This window comes from Panthera pardus, unplaced genomic scaffold, assembly GCF_024362965.1.
Source record: "Panthera pardus isolate Hobbes unplaced genomic scaffold, ASM2436296v1 HiC_scaffold_12, whole genome shotgun sequence".
Taxonomy (NCBI): Eukaryota; Metazoa; Chordata; class Mammalia; order Carnivora; family Felidae; genus Panthera; species Panthera pardus.
The window spans coordinates 8652314-8672787 of record NW_026526677.1 but is presented as its reverse complement, the minus strand read 5'-3'; the positions used below and the strand labels follow the sequence as shown (position 1 = coordinate 8672787).

General features: G+C 41.3%; 1 protein-coding gene across 2 annotated transcripts in view; it reads right to left on the bottom strand.

Moving 5' to 3' along the window:
* Positions 1 to 20474, bottom strand: part of ATL3 (atlastin GTPase 3) — a 48920-nt gene that overhangs the window by 13783 nt on the left and 14663 nt on the right. For both annotated transcript variants that reach the window (XM_019414760.2, XM_019414759.2), the window contains exons 4-8: positions 13923 to 14027; positions 13374 to 13424; positions 4892 to 4948; positions 3303 to 3395; positions 2466 to 2604 (exon numbers count right to left, since the gene is read on the bottom strand). In XM_019414760.2, coding sequence (XP_019270305.2) covers positions 2466 to 2604; positions 3303 to 3395; positions 4892 to 4948; positions 13374 to 13424; positions 13923 to 14027 — 445 coding nt within the window. The remainder of the gene's footprint in view (positions 1 to 2465; positions 2605 to 3302; positions 3396 to 4891; positions 4949 to 13373; positions 13425 to 13922; positions 14028 to 20474) is intronic.

The window sequence follows — 20474 nt, the reverse complement described above, 5'->3', positions numbered from 1 at the left end:
GAATTCTGGTCTCCTGAACTGTTAGGGCAGTAAATCTCTGTTGTCCTAAGCCACCAGTTTGTGGTACTTTGTTACAGAAGTCTTAGGAAAGATACAATACACAAACCCAACAGCGATACAAAATTTCAAAGCTCAGGGCTACAAGACAGTTAAAAGAAACTTTTCCTATTTCCTAGAATAACATAACGAAAGTGATGAATTTTAAAACAGAATGTTTTAAAATGTTAAAATACTTGAAAATACCGAGGAATGCCATTCTGTATGTTTATCCCCGAAAACCTGGGACCACCCTGAGGCAAGCCCACTCCCTCCTCAGATTCCTCATTTAGGAATCCCCTGGGCACCTCCTCGCCCAGTGAGGACCAACCAGAGTTTAGGTTTGGTAAAAGTATGTCTAATAATAGAGTATCACCACCCAAAAGGAACACATCGCCTACACACCCAACTTTCTCTACACGCTCCACTCAGAAAGTACCTGTTACTGCTTTTCAAGTAAAAGGTTCTAGCTCCAAACTTGGATTTCTGAATTGCCATCTAATAGGCTCGGAAGTCTCCTGCTCAGGAAAGCTGCCAACCACATAAAAATAGCACACAGGGACAAACAGAAGATAAAGCCTCTCAAACTCAGTTCCTTTAGCAGTATTAAGACCAGCTGGAATGTAAATCTTAAGGTGAACAAGTATATTAACATTCTTGGATCAAATAAGTCCAATAAATTGAAAATGATGCATTTTGTGTTTAATGAGGCCATGAAAAACTTCCACTTCAAAAGTTCTCCTGGTAACTAAACATTATATACCCTCTAAATTATTTCCTCAGGGCGCCTGGGTGGCTCAGCTGATTAAGCATCTGACTCTCTGATCTTGGCTCAGGCCATGATCTCAGGGTTCATGACATGGGAGCCCCGTGTAGGGCTTTACACTGATTCTCTCTCTCCCTCTCTCTCTGCCCCTCCCCAACTTGCGCTCTCTCTCTCTCTCAAAATACATAAACATTTAAAAATAAAAAATAGGGGCACCTGGGTGGCTCAGTCAGTTAAGCGTCCGACTTCAGCTCAGGCCGTGATCTCACAGTTCATGAGTTTAAGCCCCACATCGGGCTCTGTGCCGACAGCTCAGAGCCTGGAGCCTGCTTTGGCTTCTGTGCCTCCCTCTCTCTCTGCCCCTCCCCGGCTCACACTCTGTGCCTCTTTCAAAAACATATAGAAAAAATTTTTTTAATAAAAATAAATAATTTCCCCCAAAATAACAGAAAAACTTCTATTTTAGCACAATATGACTCTGGGGCAAAAAGATTCTAGATGTGAATCCCTACCCCATCACTTATCAGCTGAGTACTTTGAGCAAGTTACTTAACTTTCCTAAGCCAGTTTCTTCATCTGTGAGACACAGGAGAGAATATCTGCATATGGAACCACCGGGAACAGTAAGCGTGAAAGTGAACTACCACAGCGCTGGCTGTTATGGTCTGAACGTCTGTGTCCCTCTCAAATCTGGTATGTTTAAATCCTAACCTCTAAAGACGGTGGTATTAGCGGGTGGGGCCTTTGGGAGGCGGTCAGGTCACCAGGGTGGAGGAGCCCTTGTGAACGGGACTAGTGTGCTTACACAAGAGACCTCGCAGAGCTGGCTAGTCCTCCCACCACATGAGGGAACCAGAGGCCTGAGAGCAGGAAGACAGCCCTCACCCGACTGTGCTGGCACTCTGACCTTGGACTTCCACCCTCCAGAGCTACGAGAAACAAATTTCTGTTGTTTACAGCCGCTCAGTATACGGCATTTTGCGACAGCAGCCCAGACAGACTGATGGCGGGGAACGTGGCTGAGCCTCTAAAAATGGCAGCTATTTCCATTCCAACTTTACCGGGAACCTGAGAAGCTCAGACACGTTTATAAACAAAAGTGCTAGTTTTACACCTGTGTCAACGGAGGGCTAGCCATTAAATGAGTCAACGTCTTAATGAATAAGGAACAAAAATAAGATAATGGAATCCAAGAGTCCCGACTCTGATTTCTCCAAGCTGCCATCTAGGCAACACCTCCTGATAATCGCACGTGACCCGGCGTCAGGTTTTGCCATAATCACAAAGAAGATGAAAACAAACAGCCAAGCCATGCATCATGTTACCATCCTTTGGCAACTTAATTTTACTTGACAAGTATTAGCTAACCAACGTTTAGTCTTTTATTTTAATACTGCTATCTCTTGTAAGCCAGTAATTACAACACATCTCTTAGAAAGACATCAATATTACCACCACCATTTCAGATGGAAAAATTAAGGTAAACTCTGATGGTCACAGTACGGCAGATGTAAAAACTAAAGGAGACTCTAACTACCATTCTTTTTAAGAAAACATACTATTCCTCTTAAGCATTCTCTGGACTCGTAACTGATATTCTCTGGTCACTGGTTCATTCCAAAGCTCAAATCACATGTCTAGAATAACATGACTTGTGACACACCTTTCAATTTCCCATCAAAGTCAGGGCTTGTGGCCACCTGGAGCCCTGGATGCGGCAGGAGAAAGCAAGTGACGTTGGAGAAGCATGAGTGAATGTGATTTCGGACATTCTGAATTTCTTCATGCTGATGTTCTTTTACCTGCCAACGGAGACCAACAATTTACAAAAGACCAGTTGTGTTTCTGCACTGGGAACCAATGGTACAGGACAAAGGGGAGAAGATATCCCAACTCTGATGCATCAGAGCAGCCTATGTTTCGTCCAGTGAGGAAACTCAGGACGCTAGAAGCAATAAATGCATACATTTGATTAACCATGGCCTGGCTCCTTTAGCCACTCAAGAACACGAACTGAAGACTTTCTTTTATAAAAAAGAGGATTGCACAATACTGGAGAAGAACAAGGGAAGGTTTGCTTGTGGGCAGAAGGAGGATGTAACTAGCTAGTAGCGATTGACAGAGGACTCCTGTATTTTAATTTTGGAGAACAGGCTAAGCCGGTTTATATCCACCCCAAAACAAGCAAGAACTGTGAATAAGAACAACAGAACAAAAGTTCTGAATATGACATTCTAAAGGCACATGGAGAACCTGGTGTAAAACATGAAATGGAAATTACAGTCAAAGCTCGGGCCTTTTCCAGAGAGAGTCCTTCTCTGCAGTCTCTATGCATTACATACCCAGGCTCTGTGCTCTTACACAAGCACTATTAGTGTGCCGATATCTGTATTTAACACTTAAATTTTCTATAATCTGCTTTAAATACAATAGCTAAAGGCAAATGAGAACGTTATCAAGACGTGTAGGTAACTCCTCAGAAGATTGCATTTCTATTTACCTGCAGGCGCTTATCCAAAAAGGACATTCCTCCCTGTAGTCCGTAGCTGTATTCATAGGGGAAACTCCAGTCTCGAACCAAAAACATCAGTGTCTATTCAGGAAAAGAGCAGAGCATGTCACAAGGCTGCATAAATGCATTTTCAAAATAACAACTGAAATACTTCTTTGCATAATGCCAGCTTCTTCCAAGGGAGCAACAAAATGTGAAGGATGCATTTCTTCCGTAAAGTCTTTGGAACATTATAAACACTAGAAGGACAAGTATAAGCCAAATGTGAGGTCACTAGGGGCGCCTGGGTGGCTCAGGCGGTTGGGCATCCGACTCTTGACTTCAGCTCAGGTCATGATCTCATGGTTCGTGAAACGGAGCCCCATGTCAGCTCTGTGCTGACAGTGTGAAGCCTGCTTGGGATTCTCTCTCTCTTTCTCAAAATAAATAAACATTTTAAAAAATATATTAAAAAAACAAAACAGGGACTCCTGGGTGGCTCAGTTGGTTGAGTGTCTGACTTCAGCTCAGGTCATGATCTCGCAGTTCGTGGGTTCGAGCCCCATGTCGGGCTCTGTGCTGACAGCTCAGGGCCAGGAGCCTGCTTCGGATTCTGTGTCTCCCTCTCTCTGTTCCTCCCCTGCTCACAGTCTGTCTCTCTCTCAAAAATAAACAAAAATTTAAAAAAAAACTTTTTTAAACAAAACAAAACAAATGTGAGGTCACTATAACCTATCTGCTGTTTTTGTTCCCATGGGTTCATAAGAGCAGAAGGAAGAAATTGACGAGAAGATGTCAAATCTGGGGCTGTGCTATAAAGACAAGTATAAAGAACGGAGTAAAGGACAAGAAAACAACATGGCAGCAGCTAATCATAAAATCAGATCTACTTTAAATGTTACAAAGGAAAACTAAACATCAAAAAAAAATTTTTTTTTTTTTTTTTTTTTTTAACACAAAAGGAGCGCCTGGGTGGCTCAATTGGTTAAGCGTCAGACTTCGGTTCAAGTCATGATCTCACGGTTCGTGTGTTCAAGCCCCGCATCGGGCTCTGTGCTGACAGCTCGGAGCCTGGGGCCTGCTTCGGATTCTGTCTCTTCCTCTCTGTCTGTCCCTCCCCCGCTTACAGTCTGCCTCTCTCTCTCTCTCAAAAATAAACAAACACTAAAAAAAAAATTTTTTTAAAGAAAGGAAAACTAAATTAAGTAATACTTAAAGCTCCTCTAATCTCACTGAGGCTACTATGCATTCTCACCCTCATGAAACAATTAACTAAAGCAGGGGCCAGAAAACTTTTGTAAAGGACCTAAGAGTAAGTGTATTTAAGTATTTAAGAAGAAGAGGCTGTGGACAAATAAGCGTAGCTGTGTTCCAATAAAACTTTATGTAAAATTTAAATGCCAGTGTCCACAGCTAATTTACACATGTCATGAAATATTATTCCTCTTTTGACTTCAATCATTGAAGAATATAAAAACCACTCCTAACTCACAGGTCTTACAAAAACAGGCCGCTAGCCTGATCTGGCCTGTGTCCCGCAGCTGGCTGATCTCCGAACTCAAACAAAGACATGAATTACATTATAGTTAACACTCTACCTGGAAGGGTTTTTGGAAAATTTCATCCATTGCCAGACGACCATATTCTGTGAAGAGCTTTGAAAAAGAAAAGTTAATGGCTTGTTAGGCCAAATTATTTCAAGTATTTCTATGGGTATTCTTTAGCAAGGAACTCATTTAACAGACTCGATACTACTCATATGAGACCACAGTTCTACGGCTTCAAAAACTCAGAGCCACGAACCTTACAATAACCTGTTATTCCTATCTCACATCCCATATCCCAATTCATTAGCAAACCCAGAAGCCAACCACTCACAGCTTCTATGTGGCTTGGAATATTATACAGCTTCCTAACTGGCCTCCCTGCCTCACCCTTGCTCCGCCCCCCCGACTATTCTCAATACAGCAGCCTGGGTGGCTGCGCTTTGAGAAGTTAGTTAGATCACATGATGCCTCTGCTTAAAACCCTCCAACCTAATCGTATAAAAGGCAGCCCCTTACGGTGAGATCTGGCTACACTGGCCCTCCTTGCTCTTCCTCCAGCACGCTGGGCACAGTGCTTGCCTCAGGGACTTTGTTCTGACTCCTTCTGCCTACAATGTTCTCCCCCCAAATGACTGCACAATCAGTTCCCTCACTTTTTACAGTCCAAATGGCTCCTTCTCAAAGAGGACTTCCGGACCACCTACCTGAGAGGATTACAAGTCTCCCCACAATTCTTCCTACCCCGTGTCTTTCAAATATTTTTCCTTAACCCATCTCACTAGGCTACACCCCACACCTTTACTTACTTTGATAGTGCCTGCCTTCACTACCAGCAGATACACTCCAGGAGGGCAGGAATGTTTGCCTGTTCTGTGCACTGTCTCTCAGGCAGCGGGAGGAATATGGGGCCAGGAGCATACGTGCCATGCAAATGACCAAATGAACAAATTCTCTACGGTCAGGGTTTACACGTCCGTTTATGCCTATGTCCTTATGAAGCCTCGCACTGAAAGTACAGCAAAATGGGGGCACCTGAGTGGCTCAGTCGGTTAAGCCTCCACCTCTTGACTTCAGCTCGGTCATGATCTCACGGTTTGTGAGATCAAGCCCCGCGTCAGGCTCTGCGCTAACAGCACGGAGCCTGCTTGGGATTCTCTCTCTCTCTCTCTCTCTCTCTCTCTCTCTCTCTCTGCCCCTCCCCTGCTCACATTCTCTCTCTCTCTCAAAATAAATAAATAAACTTGAAAAAAACAGTATAGCAAAATGAAGTTTAGAACTTATAAATTCACAGGACAAAGAAGATGAGAACTGATATGGCAGCAAAGAGTTATCAAAAATACTCTGGAAGGAAAACAGACAAATGAAAACTGTCTCAAGTGTTGGCTTTCTCTGCCTTAAGTTGTCTGTGACAGGCAGGCGCCAACAAGAAGAAAGCAGATTCTCTCAGCAGAATCCCTGAAAGGCTCAGAAATGAGAAGCACCAGTCACCATGTAGGAGGGGGGTGAGGGAACGGGACTAACAACTAAAGAAACAGTTGAAAGTCTTTGGAGAGAGCACCTTTTGGAGCACCTAACCTCGCAGATCCTGCTTCCTCCCCGCGCTCCAAACCCTCTATCTGCCCACAGAAGATGGGAAGTGTACTATCTGGAGGGGATACACTAGAAAGAATTTAGACTTTGATACTGAACTCAGCCAAGAGGAGTAAGTCCCCTACTTTACCGGAAACAGGCACTTCAGTCAAGGTCGACATACTGAACAGTGAAGTCTCCTTAGCCTGTCACCCTGCTGGAGCCACAGTAAGCTTCTACCCACTGGGGCAGGGGTTTAAAGAACTCTTCTCTGGGGAAACTCATAGCCCAAGAACAGTCTGCAAATACAGACATTTCGGGGTTGCAATAAAATATCCAAGTAATCTTGCTCAGTCACCTCACTGTCCAAACCAGTGCACAAGGCTCGCCCTCTCGCCAAAGGTCCCAGTCAGATTTTTAATAACTCATCTTACATACACATGCCTAAGGACACCAGACCTCTGAGACAAGCTTCCAGAAGAAAGACAAAAACTCATGTCCTTCATTCTAGAACATCATCTTACATTATCCCTTTTATAATTTCTTTCCCTCCATTTTCTCTTTTACTAAAACACCTATCATTAATAACAGGTGCGGCCTCTCCTGAACTGATGCTCAACGTTTCCTTTTTTTGCCGTGCCCTCCTGTTCTCCTTCTTCTCCGCCTCTCCCTCTCCTCTCTTCTTCCCTCTTTTCCCTCCTCTCTCCTCCCCACCCCCCTGCCCTTCTCTCTCTGCTTCACTCCCTCCCTCTGGTCTAATTTCTACTCTGTTCTTTCATTCAACCTACCAGCAAGAGTTTCTCCAATTTGGCGTCTAACTCCTTCTCTACAAAAGTTTCCGTTTTTGCTGCCACAGCTTTCATTTCCAGGAGCTTTTGTTTTCTGAATGTTGCTTCTTAACAGCATCCAGTTTTTTCTTGGTTGCAAGAGCTGCAACATCTTATCTTTCTGAGGATGCGGGTTTACAAAGAATGAAGAAAAAGCCCACACTAAGGTACATTACCATGAAAATTCATGCCAACAATAAGAAGATCTTAAAAGCTTCAGAGAGAAAAAGGTCACATACAAAGGATCAGGAATCAGATGGTGTGGGACTTCAGCAGCAACACTGGAAGCTGGAAAGCAATGAAGCAATGCCCTCAATTCTAAAAGAAAATTATTTCTGTCCTATCAATTCTAGGATAAAATTAAAGTATTTTCGGACTTAAAAGAACTCAAAAAAGTGATCTGCTATACATCCATTCTAACCTTTCTCAGAAAAGCTAGTGGAGAATGTCTAGAATTAAGGAGAGAATAAACAACAACAACAACAAAGGAGAGAATAAACAAATAAAAGGTTAAATAGGATTCAACTGCAAAAGGAATTGAAAAAAAATCCCAGGCCCTGATTTCAAGTTATATTACTGTTTTGTAATCAAAATTGTATGGTATTGGTATAAAACCAGACATGCAGATCAATAGAACAGAACAGCTCTCTGTTCTTCTAGAAATAAAACCACATATAGATGATCAATTAACTTTATGACAAAGCAGCCAAGAATATACAATGAGGAAAAGACAGTCTCTTCAACAAACGGTGGTGGAAAAACCGGACAGCCACGTGCAAAAGAATGAAACTGGACCACTATCTAACACCAGACACAAAAATTAACTCCAAATGGATCAAAGACTTAAAACTTGAAACCCTAACACTCTTTGAAGAAAACACAGGTGGTAAGCTCCTTGACATCAGTCTCGACAATTTTTTGGATTTGGCAACAAAAGCAAAGGCAGCAAAAGCCAAAATAAACAAGTGGGACCACACCAAACTAAAAAGCTGCACAGGAATTAGAAAAATACTAACAAAATGAAAAAGCAACCTACCAAGTGAGAGAAAATAATTTAAAATCATATATCAGATGAAGGGTTAATAGCCAAAGTATATAAAGAATTCAGGGCACCCAGGTGGCTTAGTCAGTATCTGACTCTCAATTTAGGCTCAGGTCACGAACTCATGATTCATGGGTTTTTTAACAGCTTGGGACTCTCTCTCCCCTTCCCTCCCCTCCTTCTCTCTCTCTCTCTCTCTCTCTCTGCCCCTCCCTCCCACACACTCATTCTCTCAAAATACATAAAAATAAACATTTAAGGGGTGCCTGGGTGGCTCAGTCAGTTATGCATCCAACTTTGGCTCAGGTCATGATCTCACGGTTTGGGAGTTCAAGCCCCGCATTGGGCTCTCTGCTGTCAGCACAGAGCCCACCTCAGAGCCTCTGTCTCCCTCTCTCTCTGTCCTTCCCCCACCAGCGTACAGGCATACACTCTCAAAAATAAATAAACATTAAATTTTTCAAAAAAGAAATAAGCATTTCTTAAAAATTAAAACATTAAATAAATTTTAAAAATTTTAAATAAAAAAGAATTTATATAACTCAACAGCCAAAATAACAAAAAAAGAAAACACAAACAACACATGCCCACAAAAACCATAATCCAATTAGAAAATGGGCAGAGAATCTATACAGACCTTTCCCCAAAGACGATATATTGATAGCCAATGGGTACATGAATTATTCATGTTCACCATCAATAATCACCAGGGAAATGAAAATAAAAACCATGATATATTACCTCATCAGTGTGATGAATGAATGTTTATCAAAAAAGAAAAGAAATAATAAGTGTCGGCAAGAACGTGGCAAAAAGGGCACCCTTGTCCACTGTTGGTAAGAATTTAATTGGTACATCTATTATGAAAAACAGTACGGAGGCTCCTCTAAAAATTAAAAATGAAACTACTATATGATCTAGCAATTCCACTTCTGGGTAATTATCTGAAGAAACGAAAACAGTAATTCAAAAAAAACATATGCACCCCCACGGTCAATGCACCTTTAGTTACAATAGCCAAGATATGGAAGCAACCTAAGTATCCATCCATGTTTGAATGGATACAAAAAATGTGGTGCAAAATTCAGTGGAATATTATTCGCCATAAAAAAGAAGGCAATCTTGGGGCGCCTGGGTGGCTCAGTCGGTTAAGCGGCCGACTTCAGCTCAGGTCATGATCTCGCGGTCCGTGAGGGCTGTTAGTTCGAGCCCCGCGTCGGGCTCTGTGCTGACAGCTCAGAGCCTGGAGCCTGTTTCAGATTCTGTGTCTCCCTCTCTCTGACCCTCCCCTGTTCATGCTCTCTCTCTGTCTCAAAAATAAATAAATGTTAAAAAAAAAAGAAGGCAATCTTGCTGTCTCCAACAATATGGATGGGCCTTGTAGGCACTGTACTGTTTTACTAAGACAAAGACAAACACTATGTGATCTCACTTGTATGCGGAATCTGAACAAATTTAAAAACAAGCGTATGGATACAAAGGTAGAGTGAGGGTAGGGGAAAGAAAGTGAAGGGGGTTAAAAAGTATAAACTTCCAGGGGCACCTGGCTGGTTCAGTTGGTAGAACATGCGACTCTTGATCTCAGGGTTATGAGATTGAGCCCCATGTTGGGAATAGAGATCACTTAAAAATAAAATCTTAAAAAAAAAAGTATGAACTTCCAGCTATAAAATGCATAAGTCATAGGGAAGCAATGTACAACATGGTGGCTATAGTTAATAATATGGCATTGTATATTTCGAAGTTGCAAAGACATATCATAAATGTTTTCATCATGAGGGAAAACATAATAAAATTTAAAATGAATGAATGAATGAAAGAAAGAAAGAAAGAAAGAAAGAAAGAAAGAAAGAAAGAAAGAAAGAAATTGACAGCGGGACAGCTGTGCACCAGGCCTAAAGGAGGCAGTCCAGGGGAAAGGAGGAGAACACTGTGACCAGGAATGAGGCCTCCCCAAGGGGAAAAAAGAAAAAAAAAAAAAAAAAAAACACACACACAAAACCAGAGCCTAAGTGTGTAGATCATACCGAGAGGTTTTAGGAGTCTATCCCTTGAGATACATTAGTGATAAGCACACAGAACACTAAACTAATGACAACAACAAAAAAAACAACAGGTAATTCATTACAAGAAATGCAACTATAATTCACAAGAAACGTCAGTGATGAAAACATAGAAAAATACCCATACAATAAGGCAAATACAAATACCTTTTTAGCTACAACTTGTGACCTACCTATTGGAAGGACGAGGGGAAAGAAGCCAGTGGGTGAGGGTGGGAGAGTGGTAAAGATGCTAAATCCTAATTCTGCACAAGAAGCTATGACTATTTCAACTGTAATAATCCAGAAGGAACAGAATAAGCATGTTCTTTAAACATTCAGAAGCAAAGAGCAGAAGACACAGCCCAAAGCACAAGTGGTTGCCTCTGGAGAACGAACTAGGAGGTCAAAAGAATGTTCTTTTTTATTATGAACATTGCAATTCTACTGACTTTTCCACTATGTGTGTGTGTATAGTATATATACATATGTGTATGCATATACATTATTTTGTGTATATATGTTACATATATATTTCTTTGTCAAAACAATAAAATGATACTTAAAAAAAGAAAGCACCTCAAACATATAAAATACTACATATAAACAAGACAAAAACACACATACAAAACTGTACAAAACCCATGATCTCTCCTACCTAATTCTGAAATCCAACAAGTTCTGAAAACCCAAGTTAGGTGGCAAACTCATTTGGAGGAAAACCTGCCTTGAACTGATGTGAGGCTTTTTCTAAGCTTTACTTGTCCCATTTCATCTATCAGACATACCTTTCACTGCAGAAATAGTAAAATGTTTTATTAGGAGGTATTACCTGAATGTATATTACTGTCCTCAACCTCATGTTTATATGCATCATATTTCTCTATCTAAAATCCAAAAAATTTAGGAGTGCCTGGGTGGCTCAGTCGGTTGAGCATCCGACTTTAGCTTGGGTCATGATCTCGCGGTTCACGGGTTCAAGCCCCGTATCGGGCTCTGTGCTGACAGCTCGGAGCCTAGAGCCTGATCCAGATTCTGTGTCTCCCCTGCCCCTCCCCTTCTCCCACTCTGTCTCTCAAAAATGAATAAATGTTAAAAAATATATATATTTAAAGTCCAAAAAATTTCAAATTCCAAAACACACATAGTCTCAAAGAGTTTGCATAAGGCATGTAGTCACGTTACCTATATTCTATAGGGATATATATGTGCTTACAAAGAAAAAGAACAGAAAGGATACATTCAAACCTGATCTGTGTGGTGAAGGAGGAGTTCAATCTATCCAAGGTGTCCAATTTTTTGCAAGAACATCATCATTTTTTTAGAACATCATTTCTAATCTCATAAGGAATACACTTCACTTTTAAGAATAAAGAAACTACTACAGTGACAGATAATGTATTACTAATTTATAGAGCTAAATTCAGCCTCTATGAAGACGGCATAGAGTGAAGAAAGCATCTCCACCAGGAAACGCTACTGGAAACGGGGTCTTCACAGAGGTGATCACGTTAAGACGAGGTCATTGGCGTGGGCCCTAAGCCAATATGACTGGGGTCCTTATGAGAAAAAGTAATACAGACACGGGGAAGAATGCAAGGTGAAGACAAACAGACACACGGAGGGAAGACAGGGGCAGAGACCGAAAGTCTACAAAGCCAAGGAATGCCGAGGACGGCCAGAAGCGAGGAAGAGGCAGGAACGGACTCTTCCCCACAGGCTCAGAGAGGGCGTGGCCCTGTGGACAGCTGGACTTCTACTTCCAGACTCCAGAACCGTGACCCAATAATTTTGTGTTGTGTGAGCCCCCTCGTTTGCGGTCCTTGGCTACGGCAGCCCTCACCCGTCACCCACACCTACTCATTTATGACCTCTCGCTGACCGGATGACACAATCCACGCACAATGACGTCTGCCTCAAGCATTACTGTGTCTACAGCACTGGGTGCACCGCCTCACACGAGGTAGACATTCAGAAACGTGTGCGGAAGGCAGGAGTCTAGAGAGGAATCCGTTTCAGGGGAAAAGGTGTCGAACTCGTTTTGACAGACGCGTTTAAGAACAACAGCTCTCAACCACTGAGTCGCGGCCCCGGTGCGGAAACACCGGTCACCAGGTACAGGCCAAGGTTGAGGAAGGATGTTCTTTGCTTTTTACAGGACTATAAATTAGAACTAACTCCAGGTAATCCCCATAGTAAATGACACCCTCATTCCTTTGTATGCTGATGCGTTTTCTTGAATGTCAATGGGACAGGTGGAATCAGAAAGTCATGCTAAGAACTGCATTCCACTCTGGAGTCGCCACGGGACGGTATTTTACAGGACGAACACAGAAGGACCGCTGCGTGGAGAATAGAAGACCGCGACTAATCAACCGCAGGTAGTGACAATAATGATAAATAATGGCTTGCAGTTATTAAGCACATACTCTTTTCCAGGCACACAAAGCTACGCATTTTACAAACACGGACTTATTAACCCTCATCCTGGATTCCTACAACAGCTTCACAACCGGCCTCACTGAATGCACGCCTGTCCCTAAAAATCTATCCCAAATGCAGCAGCCAGAGCGACCCTCTGCTCACATAACATCACTACTCTGCTCAACACACGGCTCCCACCTCCCCCAGAGGAAGAGCCCGAGCCCTTGCACAAGCCGAGCATCAGCAGGACCTAAATGCCTCGCTGACGTCGTCGCTAAGCCTCCTCCTGTCACACTTCCCAGTCCCAGCCACTGGCCTCCTTGCTGCTCCTCAGTCCTGCCAAGCACCCTCCACCCCAGGTCGTCTTGCTGCCCCGTCTCCTACACCACTACTCCCCACCCCCCCAGATATAGCTGCAGAACTTACTCGCCCCTTTCTTGGGTTCCGTGCTCAACTCAGTAAGGCCTTGCCTGATCACCCAGCAGTAACAGGACCGGACCGCTGTGAGCCAAAAACTTTCCCCCACCATTCAATCTATTGCTATAACTACTCAGCTGTAAAATTTTTCTTAGTCTCAAAACTTTTAAATGATACATTATGACATTAAGACTTTTATGATGAATATATACCTGTAGCTGCTGAAGATCATCTTCCTGAATGTTCTGGGACAGATTATAAATCTAGAAAACAAAAATCCAGATTGATACCACTCTAGCTTACTTGAAAGGAACCCCAAATAAGCAAAAGCACTGAAGAGAAGCTTTGTACAACTAAAGGTTTGCACAGAAGTACCCAAGGTCTGTCCAAACAGTAATATTATCTCTCTTTTGGGAAACGATGCATATAAGGTTGGAATCACATAATTTTTCCTTTACTGCTTAAAATACAGTTTTCCTAAGTTCTTACCAAATCTCCAGTTCCTGTGTGATGTAATTAATGTGATTTCAATTTCCACTTTCCAGACTTTTTTTGGCGTATTTTATATATACTTACGACCAAAGTGGAAAAACAGTCTAAGCTCCTTTTTGAGCTTCTAAGAGCTTAACGTCTATCTGTAGTCTAAAAAGAACATTTACATGTCACCTAGGGATTCTGATAACAGAACAATAACTGAAAATAGATACACTCCATTTCTCTTATTTCCTCTGCAAACTTTTATCTTAAGCAAGTGGTGTTACCTGCACAGAACTGGTCATGGTGCTTAGAGCGAAGATGGTGGCACAGTCTTTCACGGTGGACTGGCTGTCAAATGCCCCCTGGGTATCCATCAGAACAACTGCAACCTAAGAGGAAGGAAAAGACCAGCAAAGTAAGAGTGAGAAAGGGAAAAATGTAAAAAAGAAATTGAAAAGTCAGGTGACACATAAATGAGGCTTTGGCACCTGTTCGTAAATTCCACAGAAAAGTAGTTATTTAGGGGCTTTGTCTTGATCAGAGAATCCTCCTGGAGAAGATTATCTGCTCTGACCTGATGAGATGGTATGAAACAGAGGCCTACAGAGCAATACGTATGGAAGGGGAAAATGCCCACCAATTAAGAGTCAAATGTTGGGGCGCCTGGGTGGCTCAGTCGGTTAAGTATCTGACTTTGGCTCGGGTCACGATCTCCTGGTTCATGAGTTCAAGTCGGGCTCTGTGCTGACAGGCCAGAGCCTGGAGCCTGCTTCAGATTCTGTGTCTCCCTCTCTCTCTCTGACCCTCCCCAACTCACGCTCTCTATCTCTCAAAAATGAATACACATTAAAAAAAAAAAGTCCAATGTTGAGACCGATTAGCTCACCTACCTAGTCAATCATTCAGGCATTTTTGTTCACAGAAATGATTATTACTTTATGTAATTCATAGATCAGGTCCTAGTAATCACATATTATGTTTTTGAGTTTATTTTCAGATACCCAATCCACTACTGTGGTAGAAGAGATATGATATAAACCCACGCAAAAGAAAGTATTATGCATCGGGGCACCTGAGTGGCTCAGTCAGTTGAGCATCTGACTTCGGCTCAGGTCATGATCTCACAGCTCGTGAATTCGAGCCCCGCGTTGGGCTCTGTACTGACAGCTCAGAGCCTAGAGTCTGCTTCGGATTCTGTGTCTCCCTCTCTCTCTTCCCCCAACCCACTCGCATTCTGTCTCTGTCTCTCTCAAAAATAAATAAACGTTAAAAAAAAAATTTTAAAAAGGAAGTATTATGCATTAAAATAAATCAAAGCAAATAAAGTTTCTAGCCTCAATACACTGAAACCTAGTGACAGACATGAAAACTTTATCCTTTCCACACATCCATTTTCTGAAGAGCATACTGTCAAACTGAGTAATCAACACCAATTATAGCTGAAAGAAATGAATATCCACACACAAAAGGATCCCTACCTCACATCACCTACAAAAATTAACTCAAAATGGATCAAAAACCTAAATATAGGAACTAAAACCACAAAACCCTCAGGAAACAGAGGTGTTTCCAAGATCTTCATGATCTTGGGTTTAGTAAAGGTTGCTTGAACATAAAGCACAAGCAAACAAAAAAAAGTACACAAATTAGATTTCATTAAAACTAAAACTTTTGCACGTCAAGAGACACTATTAAGAAAATTAAAAGACAACCTATCGAATAAAAGAAAATAACTGCAAATTATCTATGTTGACAAGGGTCTAGTATTCAAAGTATATAAAGAACAATTCAACAATAAAGACAAATGATCCAACTAAAAAATGAATTTGATTTGAATAGTTATTTCTCCCAAGAAAATATGCAAGTGGCTAGTAAGTACATAAAAATATTCTCAACATCATTAGTCATTATGGAAACACAAATGTAAATCAAAGCCACAATGAACCAAAATAAAAAGCTTTTGAACAAATGAAATTTAAAATTTTTAAATTGAAAAAAAAAAAAAAAAAAAAAAAAAACCTACTGCACAACAAAGGAAACAACCGAAAAAACAAAAAGGCATTACTGAATAGGAGAAAATATCTACAAATGATATATCCAATAAAGGATTAAGATCTAAAATATATATATAGAACTTATATGCCTCAACACTAAAAAGCAAACAATCTGATTAAAAAGTAGGTAGAGGAGGGGCGCCTGGGTGGCTCATCTGACTTCAGCTCAGGTCATGATCTCACGGTTCGTGAGTTCAAGCCCCGCATTGGGATCTGTGCTGACAGCTCGGAGCCTGGAGCCTGGAGCCTGGAGCCTGGAGCCTGCTTCGGATTGTGTCTCCCGCTCTGCCCCTCCCCCTCTGCTCTGTCTCTCTCTCTCTCTCTCTCTCTCTCAAATAAACATTAAAAAAAAAGTAGGTAGAGGATCTGAATAGACATTTTTCCAAAGAAGACATACAGATGGCCAATAGACACATGAAAAGATTCTCAGTATCATTCACTAATAATCAGGGAAATGAAAATCAAAACCACAATGAAGTATCCCCCACACCAGTCAGAGTGGCTCAGTGGGAGGGGGCCTGGGTGGCTCAGTCAGTTAAACATCCGACTCTTGGTTTCAGCTCAGTTCTTAATCTCACGGTTCATGGGTTCGAGCCCCAAGTCAGGCTCCATGCTGTCAAGTGCAGAGCCTGTTTGGGATTCTCTCTCTCTCTGCCCCTTCCCCACTTGCACATGCTATCTCTATCAAAATACATGAAAAACTTTTAAAAAAAATTAAAAATAGAACTACCTTATGATCCAGCAATTCCTCTTCTGGGCATGTACCCAAAAAGAATTCAAAGCAGTATCTCAAGATATCTCGACTCCTATGGTCATTGCTCCCATGGTCATCAACTGATGAAGGAATACAGAAAATGTGGTATCTACCTACAGTGGAATACTACTGAGCCTTAAACAGGAAGGAAATCCTGCCATACATGACAACCTTCGATCTCTCCCAGGTCCAGCAGGAACCAAGCAAGGTCATTGCCGTATTGCCAAAGTACGCTTCCGGGCATCTCTTTCTCCTCAATTAGCGCCCGTGAATTTTTGCTATCTACCAATTTAGTGTAGAGGATACTGAGATAAGCCAGTCACAGAAGGACAAATGCTGCCTGATTCCACTGACATGAGACATCTAAAATAGTCAAACTCAAGGAAACAGAGAAGAGAATGGTGGTTGGCTGAGGAGAAGGCTAAATGGGCGCTGTTTAATGGGTATAAAGTTTTAGTTACACAAGATGGACGAGTTCTCAAAATCTGCTACACAGCCTACTGCCTATAGTTAACAGCATTATATTATGCACTTAAAATTCTAACAAGGTAGATCTCATGTTAAATGCTCTTAACTACAGTAAAAACAAGGAGAAAGAAAACCTATGTTTACATGAAAACTTGTACATGAATGCTCATGGTAGCATTACTCATAATACCCACAAAGTAAAAATAACCCAAATATCCTTCAAATGATGAAAGATAAAGTGTGACACGTCCATACAGCAGAGTATTACTCAGCCACGAAAAGAAATGAAGCATTGATGATGCTACACCACGGATGGGTGTTGAGGGCGCTGGGCTGGGAGTGGGGAGAGGCCAGACATAAGAACCACCTATTGTATGACTCCATTTGTATGAAATAAATGTTCAGAGCAGGCAAACAGATCCATGGAGAGGGAAAGTAGATCAAGAGTGGCCAGGTGCTGTGAAAAGAGGGAAATGGGGGAGTGACTGCTAATGAGTACCGGGTTTCTTTTTGGGGTGATGAAAGTGTTCTGGAATTAGACAATTGTGATCCTTGCACAGCCTCATGAGTAGATAAAAAAACCACTGAATTATACACTTTAAAAAAAAATATTTATTTTGAGAGAGAGACAGTGAGCGAGCAGGGGAAGGGCAGAAAGAGAGGGACAGAGAGAATCCCAAGCAGACTCTGTGCTGTCAGTGCAGAGCCTGACGTGGGGCTCGATCCCATGAACCCAGAGATCATGACCTGAGCAGAAATCAAGAGTCAGGTGCTTAACCAACCGAGCCACCCGAGTACCCCTAAATTATATACTTTTAAAAGATGACTTTTATGATGTGTGAATTATATCTCAATAAAAAAGAGCTCATCATGGCATATATTTACAAAAAGAAAAATAAGGCAAATGGGGAAATGAAATGCTAAAGAGAAGCTCTTGCAGAACAGGAGTCACATGTACGCTCAGATAAACTGCTGGATGTCTGGGGAAACGGTATTCTCGTCTCACACAGTGAAATGGTGAACTGTCACAACCACAGTCAAGAACAATTTAGTAGCAGCTAGAAAAGGGGAAATGGGCATTCTCAGACCTAGCAAATGCACTGCCAGGTGGCTCTCTAATGTTCTGGACCAGAACCCAAAGAAAGAAATATATTTAACATCGTGACTGAATACATTACACACATACATAAAGCTGAAACTAAATGTGTATGCACACTGCACTCTGATACTTTCTGCTCTGTTCTAGTTCTTTCTTTTTAAATACTGGTCATGAGCCAATAAATTGATTTCTCTACCCTTCATGGGTCATGGACAGAGTTCAAAAACTATGGCTTGGGGTCATGCTTGCACATTTACTCAAGGAGAGATTTATCAGATTGTTCACTGTAGCAAGGATTATAAAAATTTTTAAAAAAAAATTTTTTTAAAAGGAGACCATCTAAATGGGTTTAATTTAATTTAATGGAGTAGGTAAATGGATAAAATAAGACATTCATATAATTACTACATAACAGTTAAAAAGAATACACGAGTTACATATTTAAAAGATTTTCAACTAAAAAGTATAAATAAATTATCTACATTTTTATCCAGGTAAGTGCTAAGCTAAAATCTCACCAAGTATATTAAAAAGTTAAGACAATCATGGAGTGCCTCATGAATGGCTCAGTCAGTTAAGCATCCGACTTCAGGTCAGGTAATGGTCTTTCGGTTAGTGGGTTCGAACCCCTGCACTGTTAGCACAGCACAGAGCCTGCTTCAGATTCTGTCTCCCTCTCTCTCTGCTCCTCCCTCTCCCTCCCTCTTCCTCTCTCAAAAATAAATAAGTAAACATTTTTTTTTTTTTTTTTTAAGACAATCATGGGATGCCCGGGGGGCTCAGTCAATTAAGCATCCAACTTCGGCTCAGGTCATAATCTCACAGTAGTTGGTTTGAGCCCCATGTCAGGCTCCGTGCTGACAGCTCAGAGCCTGGAGCCTGTTTCGGATTCTACGTCTCCCCGTCTCTCTGACCCTCCCCTGCTCACGCTCTCTTTCTGTCTCTCAAAAATAAATAAAAGTTTAAAAAAAAATTAAAAAAAAAAGACAATCGTGAAACTTTTATTTGGGAAACTTCTAAAAAAACTGTTTATTAGTATGGCATTTCTACAATATTATATTGATTTCTGAAAGCACTCCTGATCCTGTTGAATGTCTGAACATAATGTTTTTTAAAGAGGTAGGAAACACAACACCAAGATATCTCTACACACCTATTAGGATGGCCAAAATCAAGAAGATGGACAACATTACATGCCGACGAGTATGTGGAACAACAGGAACTTGCATCATTGCTCGAAACAGTACAAAATGATACAGCTACTTTGGAAGACAGTTTGGCAGTTTCTTACAAAACTAAACATCGCCTTACATACAATCTAACGATCACACTCCTTGGTATTTACTCAAATGAGTTGAAACTGACATCCACACAAAAACCTGCTCACAAATGCTTCCAGCAGCTTTATTCGTAATTGCCAAAACTTGGGAGTATAGCTCAGGGGTAGGGCATTTGACTGCATAATTGCCAAAACCTGGAAGCAAACAAGATGTCCTTCAGTAGGTGAAGATACACTGTGGAACATCCATATAATGGAATATTATTCAGGAATAAAAAGAAATGAGCTATCAAGTCATTAAAAAAGGTGAGGAACCATAAAAGTACACTGCTAAGGGAAAGAAGCCAATCAGAAAAGGCTACAGACTGTCTGATTCCAACTATATGACTTTCCAGAAAAGGCAGAACTATGGAGACAGAAGATCAGAGGTTGCCAGTTCTGAGAGGAGGAGGGGGGAGGAGGCAGGAACAAACAGGTGGAGCACAGAGGATTTTTAGGGCAGTGTACCTATTCTGTCTGACACAATAATGGTAGCTGCATATCAGTATACATTTACCAAAACCCACAGAATGTAGAGCACAAAGAAGGAATCCTAATGTAAACTGTGGGCTTTGGTTAATAGCAATATATCAATATTGGTTCATTATTATAAAAAATGCATTACACTAAAACAAGATATAAACAATAGGGGGAAACTGGCAGATGGGAAGGGGGGTATGAGAACTCAGCAGTTTCTCATCAATTTTTCCATAAATCTAAAATTGTCCCCAAAAATAAAGTCTATTAATGCAAACTGGTGCAGCCACTCTGGAAAACAGGATGGAGGTTCCTCAAAAAAATTAAAAATAGAACTACCCTACGACCCAGCAATTGCACTACTAGGTATTCATCCAAGGGATACAGGCGTGCTGTTTCAAAGGGGCACATGCACCCCGATGTTTATAGCAGCACTGCCGACTATAGCCAAAGTATGGAAAGAGCCCAAATGTCCATCGACGGAACAATGGATAAAGAAGATGTGGTAAATATATATATACAATGGGATATTATTCAGCAATCAAAAATGAAATCTTGCCATATACAACTATATGGATGGAACTAGAGAGTATTATGCTAAGTGATATTAGTCAGAGAAAGAAAAATAGCATATGACTTCACTCATATGAGGACTTTAAGAGACAA